General features: G+C 36.1%; 2 protein-coding genes across 3 annotated transcripts in view; one reads left to right on the top strand and one right to left on the bottom strand.

Annotated features, from left to right (window-relative positions):
* Nucleotides 1-1,024: 1,024 nt before the first annotated feature.
* CUNH4orf33 (chromosome unknown C4orf33 homolog) lies at nt 1,025-6,129 on the bottom strand. Its single transcript, XM_062611718.1, is given in 6 exon segments — nt 1,025-1,889; nt 3,512-3,641; nt 3,644-3,710; nt 3,821-3,869; nt 4,072-4,132; nt 5,934-6,129. Coding segments are annotated over 6 exon segments (594 nt in total). The 5' UTR covers nt 6,121-6,129; the 3' UTR covers nt 1,025-1,789.
* Nucleotides 6,130-10,298: 4,169 nt separating this feature from the next.
* Nucleotides 10,299-27,224, top strand: part of SCLT1 (sodium channel and clathrin linker 1) — a 33,708-nt gene continuing 16,782 nt past the window's right edge. Inside the window, exons 1-14 of one of the 2 annotated variants that reach the window (XM_062611717.1) lie at nt 10,299-10,322; nt 10,524-10,649; nt 10,830-10,888; nt 11,598-11,650; nt 12,527-12,596; nt 13,657-13,712; nt 14,079-14,211; nt 14,624-14,746; nt 15,452-15,517; nt 17,981-18,051; nt 22,720-22,810; nt 22,977-23,068; nt 24,657-24,834; nt 26,919-27,017. In XM_062611717.1, coding sequence (XP_062467701.1) covers nt 10,844-10,888; nt 11,598-11,650; nt 12,527-12,596; nt 13,657-13,712; nt 14,079-14,211; nt 14,624-14,746; nt 15,452-15,517; nt 17,981-18,051; nt 22,720-22,810; nt 22,977-23,068; nt 24,657-24,834; nt 26,919-27,017 — 1,077 coding nt within the window. In that variant the 5' untranslated portion in view covers nt 10,299-10,322; nt 10,524-10,649; nt 10,830-10,843. The other variant, XM_062611716.1, reaches the window with a different exon arrangement.

The raw sequence follows: 27,224 nt of genomic DNA, 5'->3' as shown, positions 1-27,224 counted from the left end.
AAATTTTGTCTGAGAAGATGGGAGAGTTAAATTTAGAGATGACACAGAAACATGACTATAGCTATTACTGTATACAAGCTCATAATAGAAGAGAGAATCCTTTTAGTAATATTACTTGGAGAGTGCAGTCTTGTGCAGAATTTCACAGGTGTTTTGATATCTAAAGCTACACAGATTTTTAGAGCCACTTATAAATCAACGTAAAAAAAAAAAAGTCACTCTTGTTAGACATACAGAAAGGACCAACAGCAATGGGCAGACATTGCGTCATGAGAAATGAGTAAGTAAGTACTGAAACAGGCTACAGAGAGCACCTGAAGCTCCATTTTTTGGAGTTATTCAAGTTACTCAGTAAGGCCCCGAGTGATCTCACCTAGCTTCAACAATAGCCCTGCTTTGAGTGGGATGTCAGACTACAGGAACATCAGTCCCTTCTAGAAAGCTGTAGGATTTTAAATTGTTCAGAAGAAATTGCAACACAAGAGGATGCGAACCAACACCACATCTTCAGGGTTATAACTCCCTCAGTTATAACTGAGCTGTATCCTCCCAGAGTCACAAAACAAACCTTCTCACAAAACTAGAGAACATGACCTTTTAGCCTCTGATGATGACATTTCAACAAGATGTAGGAAATCCTTTTTCTAGGAGGGGACTGAGGACCATGTCTTGGTCTGAATCCTCATTCTGAAATAAACCAAAGAAGTTAGATTATAAAGTCACCTATTTTTCAGATGTAAGATCTAGTTAGTGGGCAAGCTTCCCAAGTTAATTTATATAGGATCAAGTTAGCAGCCACAGTCAAGGATCACATACTACACTAGACAAAAAAATGACATATCACTTGTAAATTGTGAGAATTTACAATTAGATGTTGTCACCTAACAGTATTCACGACTGTTAAAAATAAATGTAAGCATTTAAAATTAGAGTATTTCTAACATCAGTTGGCACACATACAAAATTCTCCTATGTCTGAGCTAAATCCTTAAGGTGATGTGACAAGGTCTTGGAACAAATGAGCTTTTGTAGGTACATCAAAAGGTTATACTAAACATTATTTGTCCCAGACACTTTTCCTGGAATACATGAAATCTTTTGTAGATCTACTGTCCATACGTAAATATCATTAGAAATTCCACATTGAATTTGAAGGAGAGAAGTCTGATAGTAAACTAACACAGATTAAGTTTCTCTTCAATACCATGCAAGGAAAAATTTGCATAGTAAGGTGTAAGAGAGAGTAGTGCAATACCTCCACAGCACTTTGCAATGCAAGTACTGGGCCACAAATGCCATGATAGCAACATTCTTTTCTGTTCCCAGAAGAGGTATTCTTTCTCCTGATTGCAATAAAAAAAAAAAAAAAAAAAAAAAAAAAAATCAGGCACATAAGACTCATTCAACAGAATGACAAACAAGAAAATACAGCAGAAATGGACTAACTAGAAGAAACTGAAGGATTCCAAGCCAGATATTGGCCTTCTCAGGCTAGATCTCTCACAAAACCACAGCTGTAATTTCAGCACTTCTTTTTAGCACTTCTCCCCTTCATTGGTAGGAGCAGATTCACCACATACGAAAAACTCCACACCTAGATGAACCGAAGCACAGCTGTTGCATAGTATGTACATTCAGATACTTTGCAGTTGGTTTTAAGACTGATCAATGATTTTGATGTCAGGAAATGCCTTAGGAATCTGATATTTACAGACTCTGCTCAGAATGAAGTTGCTTCCATACAGCTTCATACAACCTTAATGCTATAAAAATTTACGCCTTGATCCATTTAATTATTGAGAGATTTCCAAATATCTGATTCAGGCTGCTTCCAATCTTCTCCCATTAGTCCTTTCAAGTTCAAATCTTCAAAAAATTCTAGACGATGACTGCAAAGAAAAGCAAAATAAAAAAAAGTTGTGATTCTTGTAGTATGCGTCTTAAGATACAATATCCTCAATAGGTTTAACTCATCTCTATTTTCAGGTTTTCCTGGACAGAAACATAACCAGCATTCCACATGTTGATTTTCCAAAACTTAAGTTTATAAATAAAACCCACTACCATGTTTCTGAAAATCTTATACTGGAAAAACACAGGGCAAAATTCTCAGCTACAAACAAGCATTACACAGCATAAAGTGAAGTTAAAGCGCTCACCTTTTAAACTCCCTCAGCTCATGTTGCCTGGAACTGCAGTCAGAGCAAGCGCACAGTGATATCCTGCTTTACGACTTACCTGCACTCCAATAGAATAAAAATCTGCAACTCCTAACCATTTGAAAAGTTGTATTACAGGGATATTTTTCCCTTACAGAAAAAGGGGAAGACTGGATAACGAAGCTAGAGAACATTTTTTCCCTCTAAAAGTTTTATTTTCTTTTAAGCATTATGAATCAGTTCTTGCTAAGAACTTCTCCTTTAAGCTACCACACAGAAACAACAGAATGAAGACCTGAAGCCAACTGCTAATTAATAATCAACTGACAAACAGTAGATGGAACATCTGACACTAAACTCATCATTTTAAAAGGTAAATGGAATTCTCTTATTCGGAAGAGATTTCTAAAAGTAAAGACAAACTAAGAGCAATGAAAGTAGCAAGGAGCAACCTCTTCACATAATTGCATCTTCTATCAATGTCTGAAAAGTCAAGGGTTTCTTTGAAAGGGGTGCTATAGAAAGAACAGGGAAATATTACAGCCAGATTACCACATAAAAATAAATAGTATTTATTTCTTACAAACACTAAGAAAGGGAAGTTATTAGCAACAGCTTAAATTTTTTAAAATAAAAAGTTGCAGAAGCAAAGTTTATCTTAAATAAAGACAAAAAGGGCAACTTACCTAAATTTACCTTACCTGGCTGCCAATGTATTTTGAGTAACAAGTTTGCATTAAGAACTACGATGTACCCACTAAAGCTAGTTCATTTATACAAAATGCCCAGAAGTACCAGTTTTTATCAAATCATATCAGCCTTACAGTCGAAAAAAATAAGTAAGCCTAAAGGAAAATTTAAAAATCAAGATATCCTAGTTTTCCTATTGATACTGGATATCCTTTTATTATATTTTTCAGTTTAGTCTGCCTTTTCAAATTTTTCCCAATATGGAGCCATCTGTAGAGGTAAGGTTGCTTAGAACAGTAGGGGAGAAGCAAAAGTGGTCTCCTGGAAGTGTACCTGGTAAAACGAACATTAAATCAGAGAGGTGTGGAGGAAAGGAAAAAGCAGAACAAGCTCTCTGTGACTTAACTGAGAAAGGTGATAAAACAGATGCCCACAGTGTTGAACGCATCATTTTCTATGCATCTAAGGGATGATAATACAGAAATGAAGCACTAATTACAGCTATCTGCCACAGTGCTTTATAGAAAGCACAGTGCCAATGGATCCATGGCTAAGCAGTGTAATTAAAATAATAGCAGCACTCAAAGAAAGCCAGATTAGCTTTCTTTAAGTATTCCAGAAATAGTGTAAATATATTACAGAAAAGCTAATTTTATGCTTACAAATCTGGTTTCTGTCCTTCCTGTAGTTCACGTTGAGGTACCGGATAAAGCGCTTCATATTTTCTTTCTTCTCCTGAGCCATGAATTGCAAATGCATTGAAATTATTAATGCACGGTGGAAAATAATTCAAGGAAGATGAACTTTACCCTCCCATTTGGTTTTCATTCTGGTCACCTCAAACTCTAAAGAAAGTTCTTCCTGTTAAAGACAGGAAAAATAAAGAGAGGTAATTCCATCTTCTAATCGGGCAACAGGTACCTAAATGTAACTAGGTTTTCTGTACATTATGAATGTACTTGACCACTTACTTTCCATACTGCTCTTCTGCCAGAAAGCAGCAACAAGTGCTGCCCATGGCTGTCAAAAAAATCAGAGCACCATTTTCTTCAAATTATGCCAGTTGCACAATTATTAGTGCAGTGCTCTGCAACAAATACGTACACTCCCCATGTTGGAACAATTTGCTCATATAATAAATAATTTCCCCATACACATACCTTACAAGCACTAGAACTCAAAATGCAAATAACATATGTAACTTTCAGAGTGCTGTACTCACAGACAAACTTCAACTTCTAAGTATTGTTCAGTTCTGTCATTCAGGAAAAATGCTTCTACAACTAAAAAAAAAAAAAAAGAAAGAAAAAACACCAAAACACACTGCAGTATTTTATATTAACTATTTTGTAATACCCTGAGACTTTCATTATCCCCCTAAAACAATCCTAGTTTCATGATTTTTGGCCTATGCCATGCCAGACCTTGACTAGCTGTGTACACGCTACTGACAGCTTCCTAACTATTTGAAATGCTGAGCTGTAACTGTAACTTCAAGAGCTTTTATTTCTAATGCTTATCATCATAAAGTGCTTTAAAAAGCACTGTAGTAATCTACTTACTTTACCACTTTCAACTTTCAAAACACTCATCTCAATGTTGCAGAAAAATATGGCCTACTAACTCATGTTAGCTCTCCATAAAATAAGAAAAGCATCACCACACAGCTATTTCATCCAGTATGCTTGCTGTGAACAAAGCTGACCAAGATAAACTGATCCTAATCAATCATATGGCACGCACTCCAGGAAGGGTACTTAAGTGCAGAAGTCTTGTGTTTGCTGGTAGCCTGAGGATAAAAAAAAAAATAAAAAATAAAAGAGAAAGTTATACTCACAGCAGACCACACACCTCATAAATAAGACTGCTAAACCTCAGAAATAGTTAAGAAAGCACTGAGACAAGTGATTACTGTTCCAGGTGTACCTGAAAGCCATGTTGAACCACCTTTCAGGAACACAAAGTGGAATTATAATGGTGTTTCTCAACAGCAATGACATTATTAGAAAGCTTCAGTTAGAATTATGATTATTTTGTTTTTACATAAGCCTACTTAGTATAATCATATCAGAGAGGTGCTAACACTCTTTTAGTAGGGCTTTAATCAGAATAGTTCAATAATTAGGAAGTAGAGAACAGCTAGAAACAAATTTTTGCATTATTCAAAGCAGGTGAAAGTGACAGTATTGACAGGAAGCAACAAGGAAAACAGCATTACTATAAGAATATTCCCCATTCCATTTGGGAACAGTCTTGAATCATATTTTATAAGCTGCTATCTATTTATTTCACACTCTCCCAGTCCTCAAATAAGACTGTGGAAAACCAATTAAAATAGACATAGATTCTCTACTTCTTAAAGCAAAAGCAGAACCCATCTGAAATCTTTAGGATTTCACTTCTACTTATCAATTGCAAAGGCATTTATATATACATATACTCCACAAAATTATTTTGATATTCAAATGTTAAGCCCCTGTTATTCCACAAATTATATCAGTAACTCAGAAACTAACTTTGATTGCCTACACTAGGCACTTGACTAAACACTCTTCCTTGACTAGGGAGAGTCAGCCTCATCATTCTTGAAATCAATCCAGCTCATTGGACTCCATTTCTTCCCAGCCACTGAGTGACATAACATATTTGCTTCTTTTCCCAGTCATTTCTATTGTTGCGGTACTATAAAACAACCACTCACCATATGGTCAGCAGTGCTAGTGATGAAAATCATTTCATTGACTAAAAAAAGAGCATTGCTATTTATACAGTTTGGGGTAGTTTTCAGCTGAATATAGGATGAGGCTTGTAGTTACTTAAAGAGCTGCTTAAGGAGAAGGCAGTGATCGCAACTAAACTCTTTCCTGGACTGCTCTGGATACAACAGCATAGTAAGTTTTTACTTAACATTTCAGTACAAGCAGTACTGTGACCAAGGAAACTGAACTAGATGTCATACACTCACAGCCATTAGATCAGATAAAAAAAAAAAAAGAAAAACCATCACAGACTCTTAAATAAAGACCTACAGAGGAATATTACTGCTACCCAAATTAGATACAACTGCAGAACAGTTACGCTTACCCTCATAGTCCCACAGTCTACTGAAAGGTTTCCCCGGCTCTCCAAGTGGTGCTGGAGGGTCATTAAAGAAGGGAGCGCTAACTTCCATTAGCAGTCCCACATTGTTTGACTTCAGCCAAATGGTTGCCGGCTCATGGCTCACAGGTAAACCATCCCATGTGTGTTTAATTGTAAATTCCATCTTCATACACTACATAAATGAGAAAGGAAGGTTCTGTCAATGATCATTTTCAATTCCATTTCAGCACCAACTGCACTGTTTGGTTGGCCAGGAAAAAAAGCACACTTTTGTACAAAGTCAATCACCAAATCACGTTTTTAGATATTAAAAGAACTGAAACAGTTTCACTTTTCAAAGCAACTTAAATAAGCAGTTACATGAATGCTTTTCATAGGTTCTTACACTTGCATGGTAACAAATCATCCCGACTCTTACCAAAGGTGATTAAGGTATTTCAAGTATGTACCTAAATAAACACCTTCCAAAGCCATAAAAAATATCAAGAAAACACAGACTCCACTACAGGACCTTAGATGATTTGGTGTCATGAGAAAAACAGACTGAGAAAGGCCTTTCATGAATGAGATACAAGGAAATGAAACAGCTAAAGCTTTCCTTCACAGTCATTGCAAACCAGCCAAACTAAAGGATTTCAAGCAAAACTGCAAGCTCATATTAAACACATTGAATGTTTGCAGAGGAGCGAGAACAGAGAATACTGCACTCCAACAGGTGTTGCCACTTTGAAATGTACAAACCTTAGGAATAGCCTTAGTCTATTTAATAAGCAAAAGAACCAGTAGAGCCCAGTTTCCAAACAATTTTAAAGCCCCTGAAGCCATACTCCACTTTAGTATTATGAGTTCATTCCATATTGATGGTTATTTTTTTATCCACAAAAGCAATCCTTGATTTGTTCCCTTACACATCTAGCCATACAAGAAGTGACCTGGCAGTACATAGCCCAGCAGAAAGTACATAGCCTGTGACCAGAAAGATGCTAGCTCAGTACTTAAGTTGTAACCACAGTGGGAAACACTAAATTGGATCATTTAATCTCTGCCTCACTACCTACTTCCTTGGGACTCACAGAAAAGTAAGTGCAGCTTACCACATTCTGCAAGTATTATCAACATGTAGCACAAGACAGAATGTAACTACACATAGCACACTTCTCTATATGCCATAGCCTTGCTCTTACGACTGCACATTAACTGTTTCATACACTCTGCTACAGACATACCAGCCAGCTTCTCTTTACTGGTAGGTCATCCTGAAAAGCACCAGATCTCCTTTCTAGCTATTTTACGGACCTAAGTCCAAAGACATAAGTAGATACACTCACAATCAAGGAGATAATGATGAGACCAAAGAAGTGTGACATATTAGAGAAAATTTAAAACAATAGATTTAATCATTAGATACCTTAGGAAGTCTAGTAAAAAAGGAAAGTCAAATATTGGAATACCACTTTGACAAGGCTGCATTTAAATAAACTGAAAACTAATTAAATTCTTATATCAGCATTTTAACTTCATAAGCCGGACAAGCATTAGATGTGCTTTATGCAAGAGACCTGGAATAGCCCTAGAAACTATGAAAGACCTTACCATCATTAAAGTTTGCTCCAACTCAAGTAGCAGGTGAGTTTCTGGAAGCTTGACTGCACAAGTTGAGAGAAAGCAGTCATTGTACAAAGCACCGGAAGACATAGCATCCTAACAGCAGTCTTAAGCCAGCAGAAAAGGGCTCACAGTCCAGTATTAATACTAACTCAAACAGGCAAAGCTAAATCACCACAGTTTAAAACAAAAAGAGATAATTAGTCAGGTATTCCAATCAAGTACAGTGACAGCTCTTCTGCAATAATCACAATGTATACCACCAAATAAAAGACCAATACGTTAAAAAAACAGTCCCTTTCACAACATAAAACAGCTGCTGAAACATACTCAATGGGCTACTTAGCCTTAAAATGATTTAGAAAATATTAGTCCACAGAAAATGTAGGCAAGAGCTGTGTTTTTAGTGTTTTTAAGCTACAAACACGGATCAGCATAAGCATGAACTCTCCACAAATGGTAAGGCCCTTCCTAATGTTTTCTGAATGAACAGAATTCCTGTAAATTGAATACATGTGCCTTGTGCACTTGCCATGAAAAGGAACAAAACAGAATTTCATAAGGAGGATTACTTACTGAAAAGAATAAAGTTTAAGACAAGATGGGTGCATGTAAACAAATCAATGAAGTGTTATGAACCCATTTTATACTACATTATTAAATTAACATGCACTTAGAAGTGAACATTCCCTTCTATCATTCAGTTTCAATTTGTGCTAATATATTTAACTATTTGCTTTCACTGGTCAAGGCAAATGCCTGAAACACCTATTTGAAAGAACTACCAGATTTTAGTAGCTTTCTAATAAAAGCAGGCTGGAAAGACCTTAAAATACAGAGTGTCCTGGGTTCTGCAGTAGCAGTCATTTTTCTCCTTCTTAGTAGCTGGTGAAGTACTGTGGTTTTGACTTTCAGCCTGGGAACAGCACTGATAACACTGATGTTTTCAGTTACTGCTCAGTAATGTTTACTCTGACCAAGGACTTTCTCAGTCTCAGGTTCTGCCAGGGAGGAGGGGAAGCCAGGAGGAAGCAGAGACAGGACACCTGACCCAAACTAGCCAAAGAGGTATTCCAGACCACACCACGTCATGCCCACTATATAAACTGGGGGCAGTTACCCAGAAGGGTTAGATCACTGCTTGGGTCAGGCTGGGTATCAGTTGGCTGGTGGTGAGCTGTCATATTCTCTTCCCTTGTTATTTCCCTTATCATTATTATTATTGGTGGTAGCAGCAGTGGTTTGTGTTATACCTTAGTTACTGGAGTGTTCTTATCTCAACCTGTGGGAGCTACATTCTTTCAATTCTCCTCCCCATCCCTCCAAGAGCCGGGGGGAGTGTGCAAGTGGCTACGTGGTTTTGAGTTACTGGCTGGGCTTAAACCATGAGAATTACATGACTAGCTATTGCAATTCCTTCCTGAAATAAGCAACGTGAAGCTTGCCTTTAGGCATAACATTCGACAGGTTGTCTCCAGAAAAGTCACAACATAGCAAGTTTAATAGGAAAAAAAAAAAGAAAGAAAAAGGCAACGAAATAATATAACTTGCTAAGCTATTTTAGACACTACTGTAACTGCAGTGCCTAAAACAAAGACAAGACACGAGATGCATCACACATGCACATCCCTATTTGTACCTATACGATAGATGACTTTTTTTGGTTAAAAAAAAAAAAAACTAACTCCTGCAGGGACAATTCACAGTATACCTAAATGAACATACTGAAGATTTAGCCTGCTGCTGCAAACCACTATTACTCTTGAACAGAAGAGCATGGAATTTAAAACAATCAGAAATCAAACAGATATTATGGGAAACTGCAAAACATTCATTAGCATCTGTTGCTCAATTTACAGGACAGAAAATACAAAATTTTCCACATTAGTAGCCTTTGGTGCAACTTTTAAGTTTATTACATTGCACAGATTTAGCTAAGCTGGTTACTAGCATGCTTTTTAATTATAATAAAACCAGCAACACATAGAAATAGCGCAAAAGCAAAACAAGAGGTAACCCTCCTTTAAACATTACACCTCTACCAGTTGCTAATATGCTGTAAAGACATGCAAACGCTCAACAGTTTTACAGCAAGTACTTTCTCAGTCACTTTGTAGTCATACTGCATTGCCTCAAGATACACATGCCGAGAACACCTAGCTGGTATGCTCAGACCCCCGCAGCAAGGAGAAATCTGCGGCAGCTCGCCGCTGCCACCACTTCATATCTCTCCCTACTGAACGGATTTACGTCTTCCGTTCCAGACCCCACCCACGCCAGTAAGAGGATAAGCAAGAAGTCATTACCCTAATGTTTTTCCTAATTGCTCCAAGAGAACAGGAGGAAAGTCGGAAACCGAGCAGAGACAGTAGCTTTTAGCGTATTTAAGACTTCGCTTTCAGGCACAGGCATAAGCTCCCAGAGGGCTTCAAGGTGTCTCCGCTCTCGGAGCACCCTTCTCCGACGTCAACTTCCCCCGATGCGTTCAGCAAGGCACTTCTTACCCCCGCAGACACCCACCCACCTACCTCCCTCCGACCCACCACCAGCCACTACGTCCTCAGTCAGTGGCCGCCACAGCGCTCCAGCGCGCATGCGTGGATGCGCGCGCGTGCACACAGCCATCCCGCCTCCAGCCGTAGGAGACGGCTGGACGCAGCTGAGGCCGCCGCTGGGAGCGGGGCTCGGCGTTCAGGCGGTCTGTGAGCGCGGCGTGAGGCGGGGTTAACGGCTGCTGAGGCGCGCCTGGGCAGTTAGGGCCGGTGGGTGCCCAGAGTCCTTTTCTTCTCAGGCGGTGGTGGCGGTACTGGCGCGGTTGCTGCTCCGGGCTGAGGGGAAGGTGTGTGGAGGCTCTCCTAGCTACAGCTGTGGCTTTATTTAGCGAGAGAAGTGGGAACTGATGGGTGAGGGAAGTGCGTCTTCGTTGTCTGGAAGTTATTGATTCCGTCTTCTTTATCCGATGGTGAGCTGAACGGGCGAAATAACTGGTGTTTCTCCGGTATTTTTGGAGCAGGCTTTCTTCGAGCTGATTGAGCGGCGATGAAGTTTCCCACAGGAAACGTGGCTACTGAGCTCAACAGTGGGGGGAGTCAGGTGGGATCTCTGCTAGCGGTCAGCATCTCGGGCTGCCCTCCCGCTCCTGACGCTTGTCGTGTCGGGACACATTGTGTGCCTTCAAAGCACTACGCTGTTAAACGTTTTTGGCTGACAGTCAGGTTTATGTAGATAATGTCCCATGTTATAGCTCTTATTCTCAAACTTGGTATCTTTCAGATCAAAGGCTAAGTATGCTACATGAAATAGATGAGATTTTGAGATCTACTTCTGACCAGGTATGTGAACTTGGGGAAGGAAGTAGTAAGGTTTTTTTTTTTCATAATGAAATTTTGCAACAAACATCTTTCTATACATAGACCACAGCCTGCTTCAGAGTGGCCTGGACTTGCATTGGGTCCATCCTACAACTCTAGTGCTGTTGTTTTTCCAACCATAAACAATAGAATAAAACTATCATAACAGTGAAATTCTGGTGTATTTAGTGCATTTTCAAAAGTTTGTCATATGCAGGAGAACATATCCTTGAGAGAACACGTGATTTCTCCTTTAGTAGACACTCACAGACTTAATATTTTTTTTCTAAGAGATTGGTCTCTTGTTAAGAGAATTATTTGTGCTGGGAACAGTCAACCTGTCTGAAGGTCTGAACAGAAGCTAGCATATCAGCCTTTGCTGATGCTGAGGTGCATGGAAATGAAGTTAGCACTTACACAAACCTCTGATTGCTTTTTGAAGAGTGAGATGATTCCCCCTCAGATCCAGTTATGCTTTATATCAGATCATCTCCAGGAAAAAAATAAAAAGTTGATTTTTTTTTTCAAATTGGGCCACCTAAGTATTTTTGAGCGTAAACCTGAAAGCAGTCATGTGGGATATTGTGTATTATTACAGTACAGACAAAACAACAGCTTTGGGTTGCATATAAAAATTTAAAACTACATGCAGTCATGTGCAATTACTAACATGTAAAGTATACCATTACAGAAAAATGCCCCCGGTGGTGGTGTCATGTCAGGATCCAGGATGATGGACGAAAGGTAACTGATTGCAAGTGATAAGTGGGAATACTACGAAGTACTTAAATCATCTTGTGCATTTAAACATTTAGCCAGGTGAACCTGGTCTTATGTGAATATATTCACAGCTCTGAACTTGTCTATATATCTGTAAAAGTGTTCCTGTAGTAGTTGTTTTTAGATACTGTTCTGTTCATTCAGTGAACTAAATACATGACTTTTCTTCTGCAATCTGTAAAATAAAGGATGAGATATGAATGGAGGAATTCTCTAAATTTTAAGAGGATAAATAGAAGTGCAGCTAGGATTGTACTGGTCTAGGTGACACAGGTAACTGCTGTCTGTTGAGGTCAGGTGGCTGTTTTTAAAAGTGCTTATTTGACAGTCTTCAACTAAGAGTTGCCTATTAGTAAATTGTTAAACAATTATTGTCATTCCTGTTACAAAAATAACTTATTGTTTCTTGTTAGCTTTTAAGGTATTATCCCTTTAATGCAGAATTTTCAGGTAATTACTCTCAATTTAAAAAAAAAAGAAAAAAGATATTAGTGAAACTACCTTATTTTATGTTGTCTTATAGGCTGCTTTACTGTTGTATGTGAAAGCAGTAGCAGTCTACTTTTCCATCATTTGGGATTCTATGTATGAAATACTGATGCTCTCTTACTGCTAGTTTACAATGTTACATATTCTAAGTTCTGTTATAGAAGAAATATGCTGTTGATGATCATACTTTAAAAATAGTAATTATATTTGTTCATTTGATTCTGGTGAATGTCAAGCTTAGATATAAAGAAAAGTGACTGTTCTTTAGATGAAGAATTCTTCAAAACTCATTAATTATCAGAGCAATGTTTCAGCATTTACAAAACTTAGCATGTTTTTCAACTTTTTTAGCTTGTCAACTCTGATGAAGGAGTATTATGAACAGTTGGAAGAAATGAGAAAACAGCAGCAGCTTTATCGGGTATGGATGTTCCTAACATTTCAGACTGTAAATTTTTAGTATTTTACAGTATTGATGTCTAGGCTATTAGTTTTTGTCAGTAAAGGAAAGTCTGCCTTTGCCACACTTCAAAAACTTGCTGGACTACAGTCTGCTTAAAATGGATGAATGGAGAGCTTTCAATTAAAAGGTTGGGAGATTGTCCAAATTGCACAGATTACTGTTTGGAGAAGTTTTGTAAAATAAAACATACGTGCTTTGTATCTCTAGATGTTCTGATGTGGTTGCAGGTATTTCCCCAGGTGACATTCAGGTGAGGCAGCTGTTTCTCTCTTACCTTACAGGTCTGATTTTGGCCATGTAGTCCAGCTCAGTCCTGCAAATGTAGATGCACCCAGCCTTCTTCATTCTTAATAATTCTTTAGATTCTAATAATTCTTTAAATGTTGATTATCATGGAGACTGTGGTAGAGGGGGGCTGTCCACCTTTCAGCCACAGAAAAAAATAAACTTTTTAATGCTCCATATGATCACTGAAAAGCAAAGTAATGATATGTTTAATATTTAAAACCTGTGGCAACCAGAAAGCAATTTTTACTTGTGATCTACATGCAGAAGGGATCCTCCGGTTTTGATTTAATGCACTTAATTTGTTAAATTTGTCTATCATAAGGATTATGCAAACACAGTCTTGAAGCTTGGCTGATTTCAGAAGGCAATAGAAGCACTATGGTTTTGTTGCACTAGTTAACAAAACAGTCCATTCAACTCGTGTAACTGAAGTTTGTCCTCAGTTAATTTTTAAACTGTTTTCTCAAATACTTACTGCATGAAAGATGAGAGTTATCCACTGTATCTCTAAAAGAGCTTGAGTTAATAAAGAATCGATCTGTAAGAGCCGTAAGAACTCCTAAAGTTAATAGCTCATAATAGCTTCTGAATGCTTTAGATATAACAAGACCTGGAATATACAGGACTTAGCAGCTCTTTAATTTAAGTAGCATCCTATGACTTTCCTTAAAGAATTAACAAAGTTTGTGTCAACTGAATGAGTGCTTACTCTTCCATGTTTTTATGTTAGGTACAAGTGAGAGGGATGAGACAAAATCTTGAACAAGTCACTCGAGAAAATGAAAGGTAAATAACTGCACTTCTGCTTTTCTTGATTTCTAAACACTGAAAAGCTTTTTCTCTAGGACCTTGAAGTCTTTTGAACCTACTTAACAGTTGAAGATTTCATACAGGTTCAGTGGCTCAATGTTAGTGCCTTTAAGTGCTTACTATAGATTACAGCACCATGTTCAGGAGATTTAACTATGTATCTAAAAGAACTAGATGGTAAACTATTTCAAAATGTCCATTATGTTTGTCGAACATAAAAATAAATTTAAATATGACTTAGAAGTAAACAGTATGTACAGATTGAAGGTATAGTGTACTTCAGTTGTTAAAAAAATCCTTGTTATAGAAATACTTTGCTGAACTTAGTTATTTGAATTTCAGGCTGCATGCAGAGTTGAAAGAGGCTATTGAGAAGCAACTGGACGCCTTTCCTTTTGTGTCTCTAGGAACTGATATTCTTGCAGATGATTATATAGTGAAAAACCTTCAAGAGCAACTAAAACTGGAAACTCAAGTGTGTGAGATAAAACAGTACAAATGTTTTACTTCTCTTGTTGTGCTTTTGCAGATTAGAGGAAGCTGATTTATTTATTGGTTCAGAATTAAGTTGTTCAGAGTTCCTTGACACTCTTTTGAGGCGTTCTGGTGTTCTGTAGCTAAATAAGTGTTTGTACTCTCAGCTGAAAGACCTGAAGGAACTTCTTTCCTAGATTAATATGAGGTTTTTTAGAATTAATTTGTGTCTGTGTTTTCTCATAGTTGACTTCATCTGGAAGTCAACCAGACCAGGAAATTAATGAAATACTTTGTTCAAATTTTTGTAGTACAGTAAAAACAGAGGTTAAGACCTCTCTTTAGAGAATGATAGATGAAGGTAAAAATGTGCTATAATGAAATATTTCATACAAACTGTTTTTCTGTAACAGGCAAAGGAGCAAGCAGTAGAGCTTTGGCAGACTGTAGTACAGGAGCATGATCAACTCCAGCAGAAGTACCAGGAATACCTAACTGAAACAGGGATTCACATGGTTGAAATGCAAAAGCATAAAGTAATTTTAATTTGTTCTTGTTAATTTTGGAATCTTTCTATACTGTAGAGATGATGGGGGTGTGTGTAGTCAAATTGAAGGAGGGAGGTGCCTACCAGTACTGTTAGTTATTTTCCATTTTTCCATAATAGTTACCTAAAGGTGCATGGTTAGATGTGGTCACTGATTCATCAGCTAAATGCACTGTTATGACTGGAAAATTCTTTATTTCAAATATATAGGCAGGAACTTGCAGAGGACATGGAGTCTTACTGTGTATATATATATATGCACACAAGATAGTCGTGCATGTAGATGTGTTTGAATTGCAGGGTTGGAAATCATGATTTTTTTTTGCTGTTTTTAATTGAGGGGTGGGTCTGCTACTGTGCTTAGCAAAAATACATATAATAGCATCATAGTCTATGTGGCACTTTAAAGGCACTGCTTATGTTTTCATATTTTGGGAATAAGTATGTATGAGTATTGGAAGGAGGTAATTTATAACTGAGTGAAACTTGGATACATATTTCAGTAGCACATCTAATTATCCAGGTTACTACGTCAACAGATAAAAGCAATCTAATTAAAATCTACAAAGGCATATTGAATTTCCTGCAGTGTGTATATGTTTTGGGGAAATGTTTTCAGTTGACTATGAAACTCTATAATTATACACTCTTTATGATGATAATAATTATAGCAAGCTCTGAATTCTCTTTTTAGGATCAGCTGACTGGTTTTCAGCGGTTGACTCAGCAACTGCGCATAGCCAATGAAAAGAAAGAGTTGGTAAGTAAAACTTCTGAAAAATGACCTAGTAAATTATGGGGGAGGGGTTCTACTAGAGCCTCAAAGTATAAAAGAAAAGCAAAAAGTCCTTCATATATACCTTGTTGAAAAAGAAATCGTGCCTTTCAGAATTGCACTTTTCTGGGGAGGAGTCAAAAATCAAGTAGTAACAGCTCTTTTTTTCCTTAATTCCAAACACCTGGTCAGCCTGGTTGAGAGGCTAGCTCTTAATATTATGTTAGCTCTTTCTTCAGGAAGTCAGGTTACACTCCTAATCTGAGTATGTGGTGAGTACACTTCAGTTACACACATCCAAAGCCATCTCCAGAAAGGAAAAATTTAATTATCACCTTTTATACAGGCTATTCTCTGCCACATGTTTACTGATTGTTTGGCACTGCTGGCTTCAGTGTCTGTTGTCAAACTTTTCAAATGTTTTTCTGAGCAATGATCATCTACCAGTGCTTCATCCATATACTTGGATTATGAGACACCTTAGTCTCTAAGATTTAGGCTAGGACTTCTCAGGATTAACAAAAACTTTGAATACTGTAAAAAAATCAAGGTGAAATCCTGACCTACTGTAGGTAGTCTACTGTCTTCTGTCTTTGTCACTGGAACCCTTTTTCCTCAGATGTGACCTCCTGTTAAAATATTCTTGTTAAAATACTGGCCAAATTTCTTTGGTGTGAAATAGTGTAGGTATGAAGGAAAGATTATTACATTCTTTGTCATGGTGCCTCTGTTATTGAAACTTCTCTATTGCCATCTATTCCCTTTCCCCACTTTTGTATTCTGTTCAAAGCCAGTGAAGTCTTTAAATGTTCTTTGACCTTCTTTTTAACATATCTGATCATTCTCATAGCTCACCTTTAAATTCTTTCCCATTGTGTCGTCATTCTTGAACTGTGGTGCTGGAAACAGTAAAATATTCCAGTTGAGCCCTTACCAATGTTGTGTAGTATATTGCAGATTAGTACGGAACTGTATCTTGCAAGTAGCTGTCCTGTTAATAAAAGCGAAATAACAGTCTGAGAGAAACCTTGTGTATTATGTCATTTCAAAATTCACTATTCTGTAAAGATAGATTCTTTAGAGTTATTGGGAGGTAGCTGTCTAAAAAAAAAAATCTCAGGCAAATACAGTTATGAGCTTTTGAAGCAGTTTTGCTGAGGATTTTGCGGTTACACGCTTTTAATCTGCTATTACAACATCAGTACTAGGTACCTAAAAAAAAAATCACTGAATGCTTAAAATCATAAAATTGGAAAGAGTTGATATGGAGAGGAGAGAGAGTAAAATACGTGAACTCATGGAAGGAGATGAAACGGATGATGTTAACATAAAGGTAATCCATTTGTCGTATCCAAAGGATAGGCGTATGGTAATCCATACTCTTATCCAAAAATAACCAATAGGTGTAAAGATGTCATGGGATAAAGAAGCATGACCTTTCTTGAACTAACAAACTGAAAAATAGGAAATAAAGTCAGAAAATAGTCAGATATTTTTTATTGTGGTCAAACAGCTGTATTTCCTAGATGTGCTCAGATTAGAGATGTTCATATTTATAAATTAAATGAGATTCAGTGTTGGGGCAAGTGTTAACTGCTGATGTCAAGCTACTTAGGGTAGTGAAAACTAAATTAAACTGCAGAAATTTGCAGAAAGATCTCATGATCTTGAGTATCTGAGTGAATTTCATCTGACATTGGTATTAAAAACAAAATAATGCATGTGGGCAAGAGGGAGCTTTCATTTTGCCTGCTCTGTGATGGTCTTGCAATTAACTGTTACCACTCAGAACAGGTATTTTAGATGTAGGAAGTGTCTGAAAACAATTCTTAGCAACAGTCAAAAAAGCAACAAGGATGTTAGCAATTATTAGGACATGGGGTAAGGAATATATTGTGTTTAAGTCCAAAACGCAATTGCATCTTGAATGCTGCCTGCAGCTGTGGTCATCTCTAATATCTCAGTGTAAAGTATACGTAAGATCCAGAAAAGGCTAGTAGCATAACAAAAATAGGAAATGATTCTTAAATGATAAAGCAGTTGAAGGACAATGGCAGCTCTTGCTGGCATAGAAAAAATGAAGGAGTAGCAATTGCTCATTGTTTTTGTTGTCTCTACTTTCCATGTGTTCTACTATTCTGTTCGTTGTCATAAGGTATTCCAGGCACCTAAACTAGATGCAAACGCAAACAGTTGGTCTGAGGTATTACAATTCTCATCTCAGGAAGTTTCTATGCTACCAAAATATGGGGAGGATTAATTAAAATCACTTCTGTGTTTGCCTTTCTAAAATACTCTATCTAAACCTTGGAGATGAGCCACAGTGTTAAATAGACCTTGCTGGCTATTTTAATGGTATTATGTTCTGTAGAAATGCCCTGTCACAATTCTAAACACCTATTTTCAATACCATAAGGAGCATGTTACATGTATCTTCTTATTTTGCAGACTAATCAACAGCTTCTGCAAATTGTAGCACAACAAAATGTGGAACTACAGAACCAACAAAAACAACTGAGGTATAAACCAGGCAATTAAAAAATTATTATCTGTTCTATAGCTTTTTCTAACCTGCTGCTATATCATGGGCCTTGTTTATACTGTAAACTGCCTTGATAATGATAGTTACAATGGTTTCAGTTAAAGCCTCTTAAGTTTGTTAGAACTGTGTGCATAACTGTGTTAGGGTAGCATATTTCCAGTTAGTGTTATTTGTCTCAGCTGTTTTCTGAAATATTCAACATTTGACTGTTGGCTTAAAAAGAGCAAAGTGTCAATATCACAGCAAAATTTACTTTGGAGATAAATTTTAAGTAGAAGACAATTTACTCAAAATCCAGTGACGTAATTACCATTAACATTCTGAAATTTGAATGTTCAAAGTAGTTTTAGATTTGAATGGTGTTAATAAAATTTCCATTTACTGTTTCTCAATAAAGAGGGATAAAATGTGGGCTCTTTGGAAATTAGAGGTAAGAGAAGTACTAACTATATTCCTGAAGTATATCAAGGAAAATAGCTGTGACACAATTTCATGATTATTTGTATTTACAGCCAGAGTCTGTTCAGTGCCAGTTTACTGTATCAGTTAACCCTTCTAATTAGTGGTGGTTGAGGTAAAACTAAAATTTTAGTAACCAGTGGATTTGTCGAATGACAATAAAAAAGAAATGGACTCGTTATCAACCAGTGATGATTTTTTTTTTCTTTTATAGCATTATCCTAAAACTTTAAATAAGCTCTTTAAAATAAACATTTACATTTATAGGCATAAAATGTATAATGTGCTTAAATTTGGAGTTAAATTTTCCTTTGATTTTTAGATACTGTAATTACCTTCAGTACTGTGATTAAAATATTTAACATAGTTGAACTGCTGTGATTTTGTTAGGTGGTTTTCTATTTTGATTTTTAAAGAACATCACCCCCAAAATGATAAAAATCACTCCTATTTTTATGTTAACAGTTAAAGATGGCTCTCTGTGTGCATGCACTCAATTTTGTATGCAGTTTTTGCAAGCAGTGCTGGTATTGAGAAACCTAGGTTGGCTGCATCTGACCTTCCCTCTCCTCTCTTCTGAACCCATCCAAAATATTACATGAAAAGCCACTGCTATCTGTTGTAGTGCTGAGTGGTTGTCACTGTAAAGATTGGGTATTACATGAATTTCAGCATCTGTTTAATGAGTCTAGTTGTACTATTCATAGATATTAATGTTACTGTGTCACAAAACCCACATTTAAAGGTACAGGTTGAGGGTGAATGAATAGATTTATTACTGTTGAATATTGGTCATGGTTGAATATTTATTAACCAATTTAAAAGTTGGGTTTTTTTTTAAGATTGCATGCATCCAAGCTTTCTTGCTGTTAGAGCAATAAAAATTAGCTGCTTCCACTATTAAGCTTTCACCCCAATTGGTACAGTGTTGTTTACTTACTAGAAAAATCTTGTTTTAAACAATATTTAATTTTACATTTCCTTTTGTACAATAAATGTAGGACCAGAACCTGCTTACAAATGCCAGGTTATCTCAGTCACTGAAAATGTGTTTTTGAGAGGGACTTATTAGGACCTCTCATTTTTATTAGTCAGGATTTTTCTTTGGGAAAACTGTTTTCATAAATCATGTTTTGGAAAACAAGTGTTATGACAAGCAATCAAGGATTAACATGGTACTTGGGGTATTTGCCAAAATAAAATATTTCCAAACTTAGTCATCACTTGCAATTTGCTTGTGCTACTGTTCTTAGAAGGGAAATAACATTTTCATATCCCTACTTTATTTGGAATTTCTTTCTTTGCAGAGGATATTAGTATTGAATTACTGTTTTGATCTCTTATTCATCTGTAAATCTTTGCCCTTGCATTGACATGCTTACAGTGACTCATGTAATAAGTGGGGCTGAAAGCAATTAGCATAAACTGAACCTATTTTAGATACTCAGTAAATGTCTAAATTCTCTCTAAGGTCTCTCACCCACAGTCATGAGATTTAATGTTTCCTTTCAAGCTGCTGTTTTAGAAGTCTTTCTGGAACTGTTTAATCTGGCTGGCAGTGAGCAACCTTTGTCATTGTTACACTCCCTTATAGCATTCTCAGTTTTGGGAAAAGAGGATCTTGGAGGATTTTTGCATCTAATTATGGGCTCTGATTGCACTTGTGTCCTCTCAGAGCAGCTAGAAGTTCTTGTAAACCTGAAAGCGGTGCTGTTATATTTGTAAAGCTAATGACAGCAGCTCTGTATAGGTCTAAAAGTGCTGCAGTGATTTTTTTCAAAAAAATCTGGCATATTTTACAACTTGTTTCTCTTAACACAAAGTTACATAGATGTAGTGTGCATGAATTATATAGCATATATTACATACAATTCCAATCCTTTAGATTGATTTTAATAGATACACATTGATTTATGATGGTAAAGTAAAAAGTCAGGAGCAGAAAAGTAGACCTAAAAAAAAACAAACTTGTGTATAAGAGAATTTAGGTTTGATTTAGGTTTTTGTGGCCTAGATTGAATGTAATTTTGGACATTTTGATACTGCTAAATTTATAAATGTGTTTTGATAAACTTTAGATACTTTAATTATATCAAAGTATGCAATCTGACATGTAGCCGTGAAACACTTTAAGCATGCTCCTGACATATTGTCATGCTATGCTTCCAGTACATGTGCCTAAAAGAATACTGTTAGATTAAGATTTGGCAAGTAATCTGGGAAAAAGAAGACAAAATGAAGAATTCTGATGGAAGTTATTTTCAGCTTGATGTTAGCTTTTATTCTTTTGATCAGACTTTACCCAAAATAAAAAACTGAAATTTGGGCAAAAACTCCTTAAGAAGTGCTTAAGACCTAAATCATTGCTTCTCATCAATGTTAACATAAACTGAATTTAAAATGTACTACATTGTACCATTTATGTACGATTATGCTAGCTATTGAAGGGCCATAATATGCCACTCTTAGAGACAGTGTAATATTTGATGTATTTCTGTAGAGAATTGAGGTTTGAATATGCTTATATGCTAGAATTTTTACTGAATATGCTTATATGCTTATATGCTAGAATTTTTACTGAAACATTTATTTGTGCTTTAGTGTTTCAAAGCTCTGTTGTATACAGCTAATCATTTAGTTCACTGTATTGCTGTTCTGTTTAATTAACTACTAGCAGCTGTCTCTGGAGAGTGGATGCTTAACAGTCAGTGACCTAATGGTCTTTGTGGTAGCTTGAACTGTTGAGTTTTGCTGAGGATATTAAAAATGTTTTAATCTATATGCTAATGAAATATTTTTAAATATTGGTAGGTAAAATATATAAACTAAGAAAACAGGCATTGCTAGAGCCTACCTGCATTTCAGAATCTTAATTCTTTTAAACAGGGAACTTGCCAAGGTTATGTTAAAGATTTATTGCACAGTGAAGAATAAAATCTGAATCTTTTGAATTAATTTGTTGCCTGTTAAACACACACCTCTGAATTTTACCTGAATCTGAATTTGTTCCTTAAAATTCATTTTTTATATTTAAGCTTTTCTGAGTTTTATGACTTTGTTTGCTTCTCCTTTTGCTGGATTTTAAGGTTTTGTTTGGTTTACAGCACATTTTAAATATCTGGAGGAAAGCAGCTTAACATCCTCATAGGTTTAACACAGTACTTTTTGTAGGAGAAAGGTGCATAATTCAGATGGAATAAGATCAAACTTCTGGACCTGCAATGAGGACCACATGTCTGGAAATAATGTTTTTAACTTTGTTTTTTGCTTTTAAAGGAAGCTGTAACAAAATTAGCTTTTCTGATTAATTAAGCTGAAATTAAGTATTTGCTATGGAATTGCTGGGATTATGTATAGCTTGCTTAAGATTTTCATGTAGGTATAATAGGTTCTTGTCTTTTATGTCATTAAATCAAAGTCACTATAGGGATTGTTTTGCTTCATATTGATTATTTAAATATTTTCTAGCTTCTTTCATTACTATTGGTGCTCCAGTTTGCATTACCTTATCTAATATATTTGCTCTTTTTTTTAACTGTATCATACATGCTATCATTGGTCTTTAAATTTAGCCTGATATGCAGCCTGAATTAATTGGGTTACACCCCAGGTGAAGGACTCAGTCTTTCTGCTGTCAAGTTAGAGTAGGAGGGTTGCCCATTGCAATAAGTTTTTCTACTTTGGAGGAAATCTGATTCATTAACTAAACCTCATGTAAAACCTCTTCAAGTTACAAAGCACATCAGTCAAATTCTTCAGAAGTGGTTAATTTTTTTTTTATTTTTTTTTTTTAATTCCTGGTCAGGTTGCTATAAAAAGTGAAATCTAATTCTGTAAATGATTTTTCTATGAAGTATCTGTGGCTGGTTATATTTAAGCTGACTTTGACTTGAAGTTCTTGTTTGCCTTGTCCTCTCAAATATGTAATCAACACATACACCTTCCTGTTAGAGGTCTTAAAGAAGTCATTTTCACAGAACAATTGTTTAATGAATCTGTTGTTCCTCTTTCACTATGCTACACAGTAAGAAGGAGAAGGGAGAAAAGTTTTCTGCCCTGTAGGAGCAGTGTTATGAAATTTGACTGCACTTCACAGCTATTTCAACAAAGTTGTAATTGATCTGTTGGTTGTTTTTTTTCCCTGTAATAATTGAAATGTGAGTCACAGACTATTTTCTTTATACAGGCAAGCCAGAAAAGATGAGCAGACAGCAAATGTTAAGGTTGATGAAATGACCAGATCAACAAAAAGGCTTCAAACCCAGTTGGAGAGAAAGGTAGAGAAAGGAATATTTTCTATTGCAATTGAATGGCTAGTCAGTTACCTGAATGCTGACATAAAATTAATCCCAAATTGTTCTCTAACTTGTTTTATGTTAGTACATACTTACTTTGTTCATTGAAGGTCAGATGATGTCTGGATAATGCATACATTCTTTCTAGGAAGAAAACATGTTATTTGACCAGCAAAGAGAAGCAGCATTTGGCAGACACTTGTATCAAATGCAGACTAGGATAAAACAACTAGAAACAAGGTAACAATCGCTCCTTGGGTTTTAATCACACAATACATGCAAGTAAGTTTAAATGCTGTGGGTTTTTTCAGCCTCTGGGTTTTGTGTTTCTGAGCAGCTCTGTTTTCTCAAAATACAGGTATCTTATGCTTGGCTGCTCTCAATCTTGTTATATTCTGCAACCTTTCAGAATAGCTTCTGATTTCAGTGTTTTTAAAATGATAAACAGGCCATCTGATTTTATTGACTATAATGGAGAAAAAATGAGGCATATATGTTTCGTTCTAGTACATAAATTCTAGTTACTCAACTGTTGTTAGCTTTGGGTGGAACTCTAAAGAAAACCATTGACACTGAAATTTGAAAATGTTTATGTAAACTAGAAGGTTTTGAAGTGATTTTTTCGCCTCTGTGTTAGATAGGATTTGTTTTGAGGTGTTAGTTCAGCAATATTTACACAGAAAAAGATAATGACATTGTTAAAGCTCCTTTCTTAACAATAAATGCTAATTACAAAAGTTTGAGCTAAGGAGTAGAACTTAAATTCCAGCACTGTCTACTGGAAGATGTAAAACTTGGGTGCTTTTATGTGAATTTTTTCCCCTTTCATTTTCAAGGATAAGACACTTGGCTGAGCACAGTGATTTTTGATTCAAGTATCACAAACTTGAAGTTAATTCATGTTGTTGAATTATTAACATTAGTCAAATGACTTGAGAGTTAAGAATATGTAAGTTTCTTACTGAAATAATTGTGTGACTGTTCATCTTCCATTCTTGGCCAGCCTTGCAGGCATGACTCTTCAATAACTCTAGAACCCAAATAATTACTAGGGAACCAACCTTGTAAATCTGTGGTCAAGTACTGTCTCAAGTTGTTGCACAGGCTAGTGAGGCTACCTCTACTTGATGAATTTTGCTGGCCTTAGCATTTTGGAGGATCTTAAGTTTATTTTAGAATGTCTGAAGGAATTAGCTCATTTTACTGTTTTCTGTAAGTTTTTGGTCTTGGAAAAATTGGGCTTTGGTTCTACAAAGATATGATGGTTGTCTCTGTTTTCTGAAGTGCTCTCAGTGGATATTTAGAACCATGAACTTCATTGAACCAGCAGTACTTGTGAAACTTTGAGATTTTTTGAGGATACCTCTGAGGCTTTCTTGCTCTTTTTCATGCTTACCACTACTGACAATAACAATTAAACAAGATTTTCCAAGCTGTTGTAAAATTACCAGTAGTTTCTTGTTCTAATGGTATAGCTGCAACTTCATTGCTCACATCCAGTTATTCCATTTCCTACACAGAGGAAAACTGTATGCCTTCTGGGGCTGTTATATTCTGTTTTAACATAGAACATTTGCAGTGATGTATCCCAGCATAGCAACATTCTTCTAAGGATCTAAGATTAGGTATCTGAGTTAACTCTTTTAGTGCTGTTTGTTTCTAGGACTTGATGGATATTAAGCTCAAAGACTCTGTCCAAAAACAAGCAGAAAACCAGGAATGCAGTTTTGGCAACTTATGAATACATCTTATTAGTTTAGTTTGCAAGTATTAGTGTATTAATTAACCATCTTATTGTTAAATTAGTAAAATTATTACTATCTTGTAGATTAAGCATTACTGTCCAAGATGCTCAACAGCAGAGAAAAGAAAGAGCAGCCTGGGAGAAACAAATTGTGGAACTTCAGAAAAAGATTGCTAATCTAGTAAGGGAGAAGCATGATGCTGTTGCAAAAACCCAAGATTACATACACCTCTTACAAGAAGCTAACCTACAAAAAAGTTGGGTAAGGCAAATGTTGAAGATACTTCTTAGTTATTACAATACTTTAATCACTTACAGTTGTGCGGTGCATACACAACCAAGTTGCATGTCTGTTGTACTAAAATTACAACAAGTGCATAGTGCGTAAGATAACAAACTCTGATATGACCATATATTAGTTAGACTTGTTCTACAGTACAAATTTCAAAGAATATGTTGAGTGTCTGGATAAAGGTGACTAAGTGATAATACTGTACCTGAACTTGAATTTTCAAAAAATTTTTACAGAGTTTCTTGTCAACAGATGTTTCTTGTTTCTTATAAACAAATTGGACTGTCAGAATAAAAACAAAGGTTGTGTTATGAATTTCTAACTTAGGAAAGAAAAGCTAAAACTAAAAGGAACTTTTTTGTTACACAATGGGCATAGGTGAGCAAGAGAGTGAGTTCTGTGTTCAGATATTGAAACTGAAAAAGTGTCTGAGCAATCAGTGGGTGAAGTTTGCAGTCAGGAAGAATTTGCCAAGGTGTTTATTCATGTATTATAAAATGGCAGAAGAAATCCAAATGTGCCATACTGGTTGCTGAATTTAGTCTTACCAGACAAAAAATGGTTTAGGAGATAGTGTGGATGTCTCTAAAGAATATACTTGCACAATCCTCTGTGGTCCTCAATATGATGAATAGAATGTGTAGAGTGAATGCAGAGTGAATAAAGATGTCTTTAAACATAGTGCCACCTTCATGTGCAGTTTTGATCAATCCATTTCAGGAAGACATAGGAAAAACAAGGAAGTGTAGGAGAAGTCAACAAAGAAAATTAAACTTTTTTTTTTTATATACAATACATGTTTAAACTGTCATAGCATGAAGGGTATGCCAAAAGTATGTAGATACGAAAATGGTCAAAGTCAGGACAGGACTATCCACCAACACTTCCTAAAGAACAGGGTTTAATCCAGGAAGTCTTGATGTGTCTGTTGATCAAAAAAAAGCCTTTTTTTCCCAGTTCTTAACTTTACAGAAGTCTGTTCTTTGCCCCTTTTGGGGATAGATTACAGGGCTTGGAAAACTTTTGTCTAATATGGGCTCTTTTTTTAATGCTAGGCTTCAGTTTCAGTCAGAATTTTAGACCTCTAATGAATTGTGTTTGCTGTCAGGACAGAACTTTAACACATATCTGATGACTGTAGCCATCAGTAAGTGAAACCCAGTGTAGTTAAAGTCCATGGGAATAAACAGGAAAATCTTAGAATTTACTTTATTTGAACTAACGTGTTGAACCGTTGAGCAATTAAGGAGAGAAATGCTCCCTTTTAGTCTGAAGTTGCTTTTTAAACCTGAGGAGCCTCCTGAGTGTCTAAACTAGATTTTTACTTTAACTTTTTAAATATTAAAGTTAGTGTTGCCCTTCCTGATTTCAATTCTGTGACAAAGGAAGCAGACCTACCTCCTTTTTTTCTGACAGAAAAGGGAACTAGCTTCTTGAAGAAAATCCTGCTACCTTCTGGCCTGCTTCCAGAATAAACTATTGACAAAGCTTAGGGTTCTGCATGTTACTGTAGTTAAACTTCTGTGATTGTTCTTGCTATATACAGAAAGGGGTTATCATCTTGTTACAGTCTTCTCATGTATTTATAGTTATTTAGGAAATCCTTTGGTGCCATCTTTTCCTTCTCATAATTTCCCCATAGATTTGTGTATCTCATTTGTTTCCTAACAGAGAACTGCCTATGCATCATTATGGGTATTTTTTATTACAGATCTGCCCCTAAATGAGAACATGGGAGAGTAGCTCTGAGTTCCTATGCTTTCTTCTGTGTAATTCTACACCCAGCCAAAATCTGAAGGTCCAATAATAAGTCTCGAGAAAAAGGCATCTACTGATGCTAACTTTTTGTGTGGTACTGATGTATAAGAAGGTGTATTTAATGCAAAATGCTCACTGTTCTTGTTCTCTAGTTGGGTCTTAGTGTCAAGCTACTCCAAAGCAAAAAGGAAGAAAGGTGTTTTGAACAGTGACTGTGTGGTTTCTTCTCTCAGTGCTAGCTGCTTTGTCACCACTGAAATGCCAGTACTGTTTCAAGTTGTGATTTTTTTTTCTAGGCATTCTCTAGGGAGAAAAAAAAGGAAGAGGAAATTAAAAAAATGAAATATGAAATGTCTCGATTCGCAGAAGATAATGCTGCAAGAATTAGAAAAGCAGTAAGTTATGATGTTTAGAAGAAATGGGTAGATTTTTTGGTTTTCCTCACCATGAAAAGCTGTAGATGGTGCATGATCATGAGCAGTTTTCTTACAAGTGTTTGGGTAATACAGATAGCAAGGCAGCATGCCAACACTACTGTACTTTTCAGGTTTGTTATCTAGACATAAATTCTTCCAAACTAAATGATATTCTGAAATTTCTCA

The sequence above is a fragment of the Pezoporus occidentalis genome, unplaced genomic scaffold (assembly GCF_034315485.1).
Source record: "Pezoporus occidentalis ecotype Australia unplaced genomic scaffold, CSIRO_AGI_Poc_V1 ctg156, whole genome shotgun sequence".
Taxonomy (NCBI): Eukaryota; Metazoa; Chordata; class Aves; order Psittaciformes; family Psittacidae; genus Pezoporus; species Pezoporus occidentalis.
Note: the sequence above shows the minus strand (reverse complement) of the source record. Positions and strands in the feature narration are given on the sequence as shown.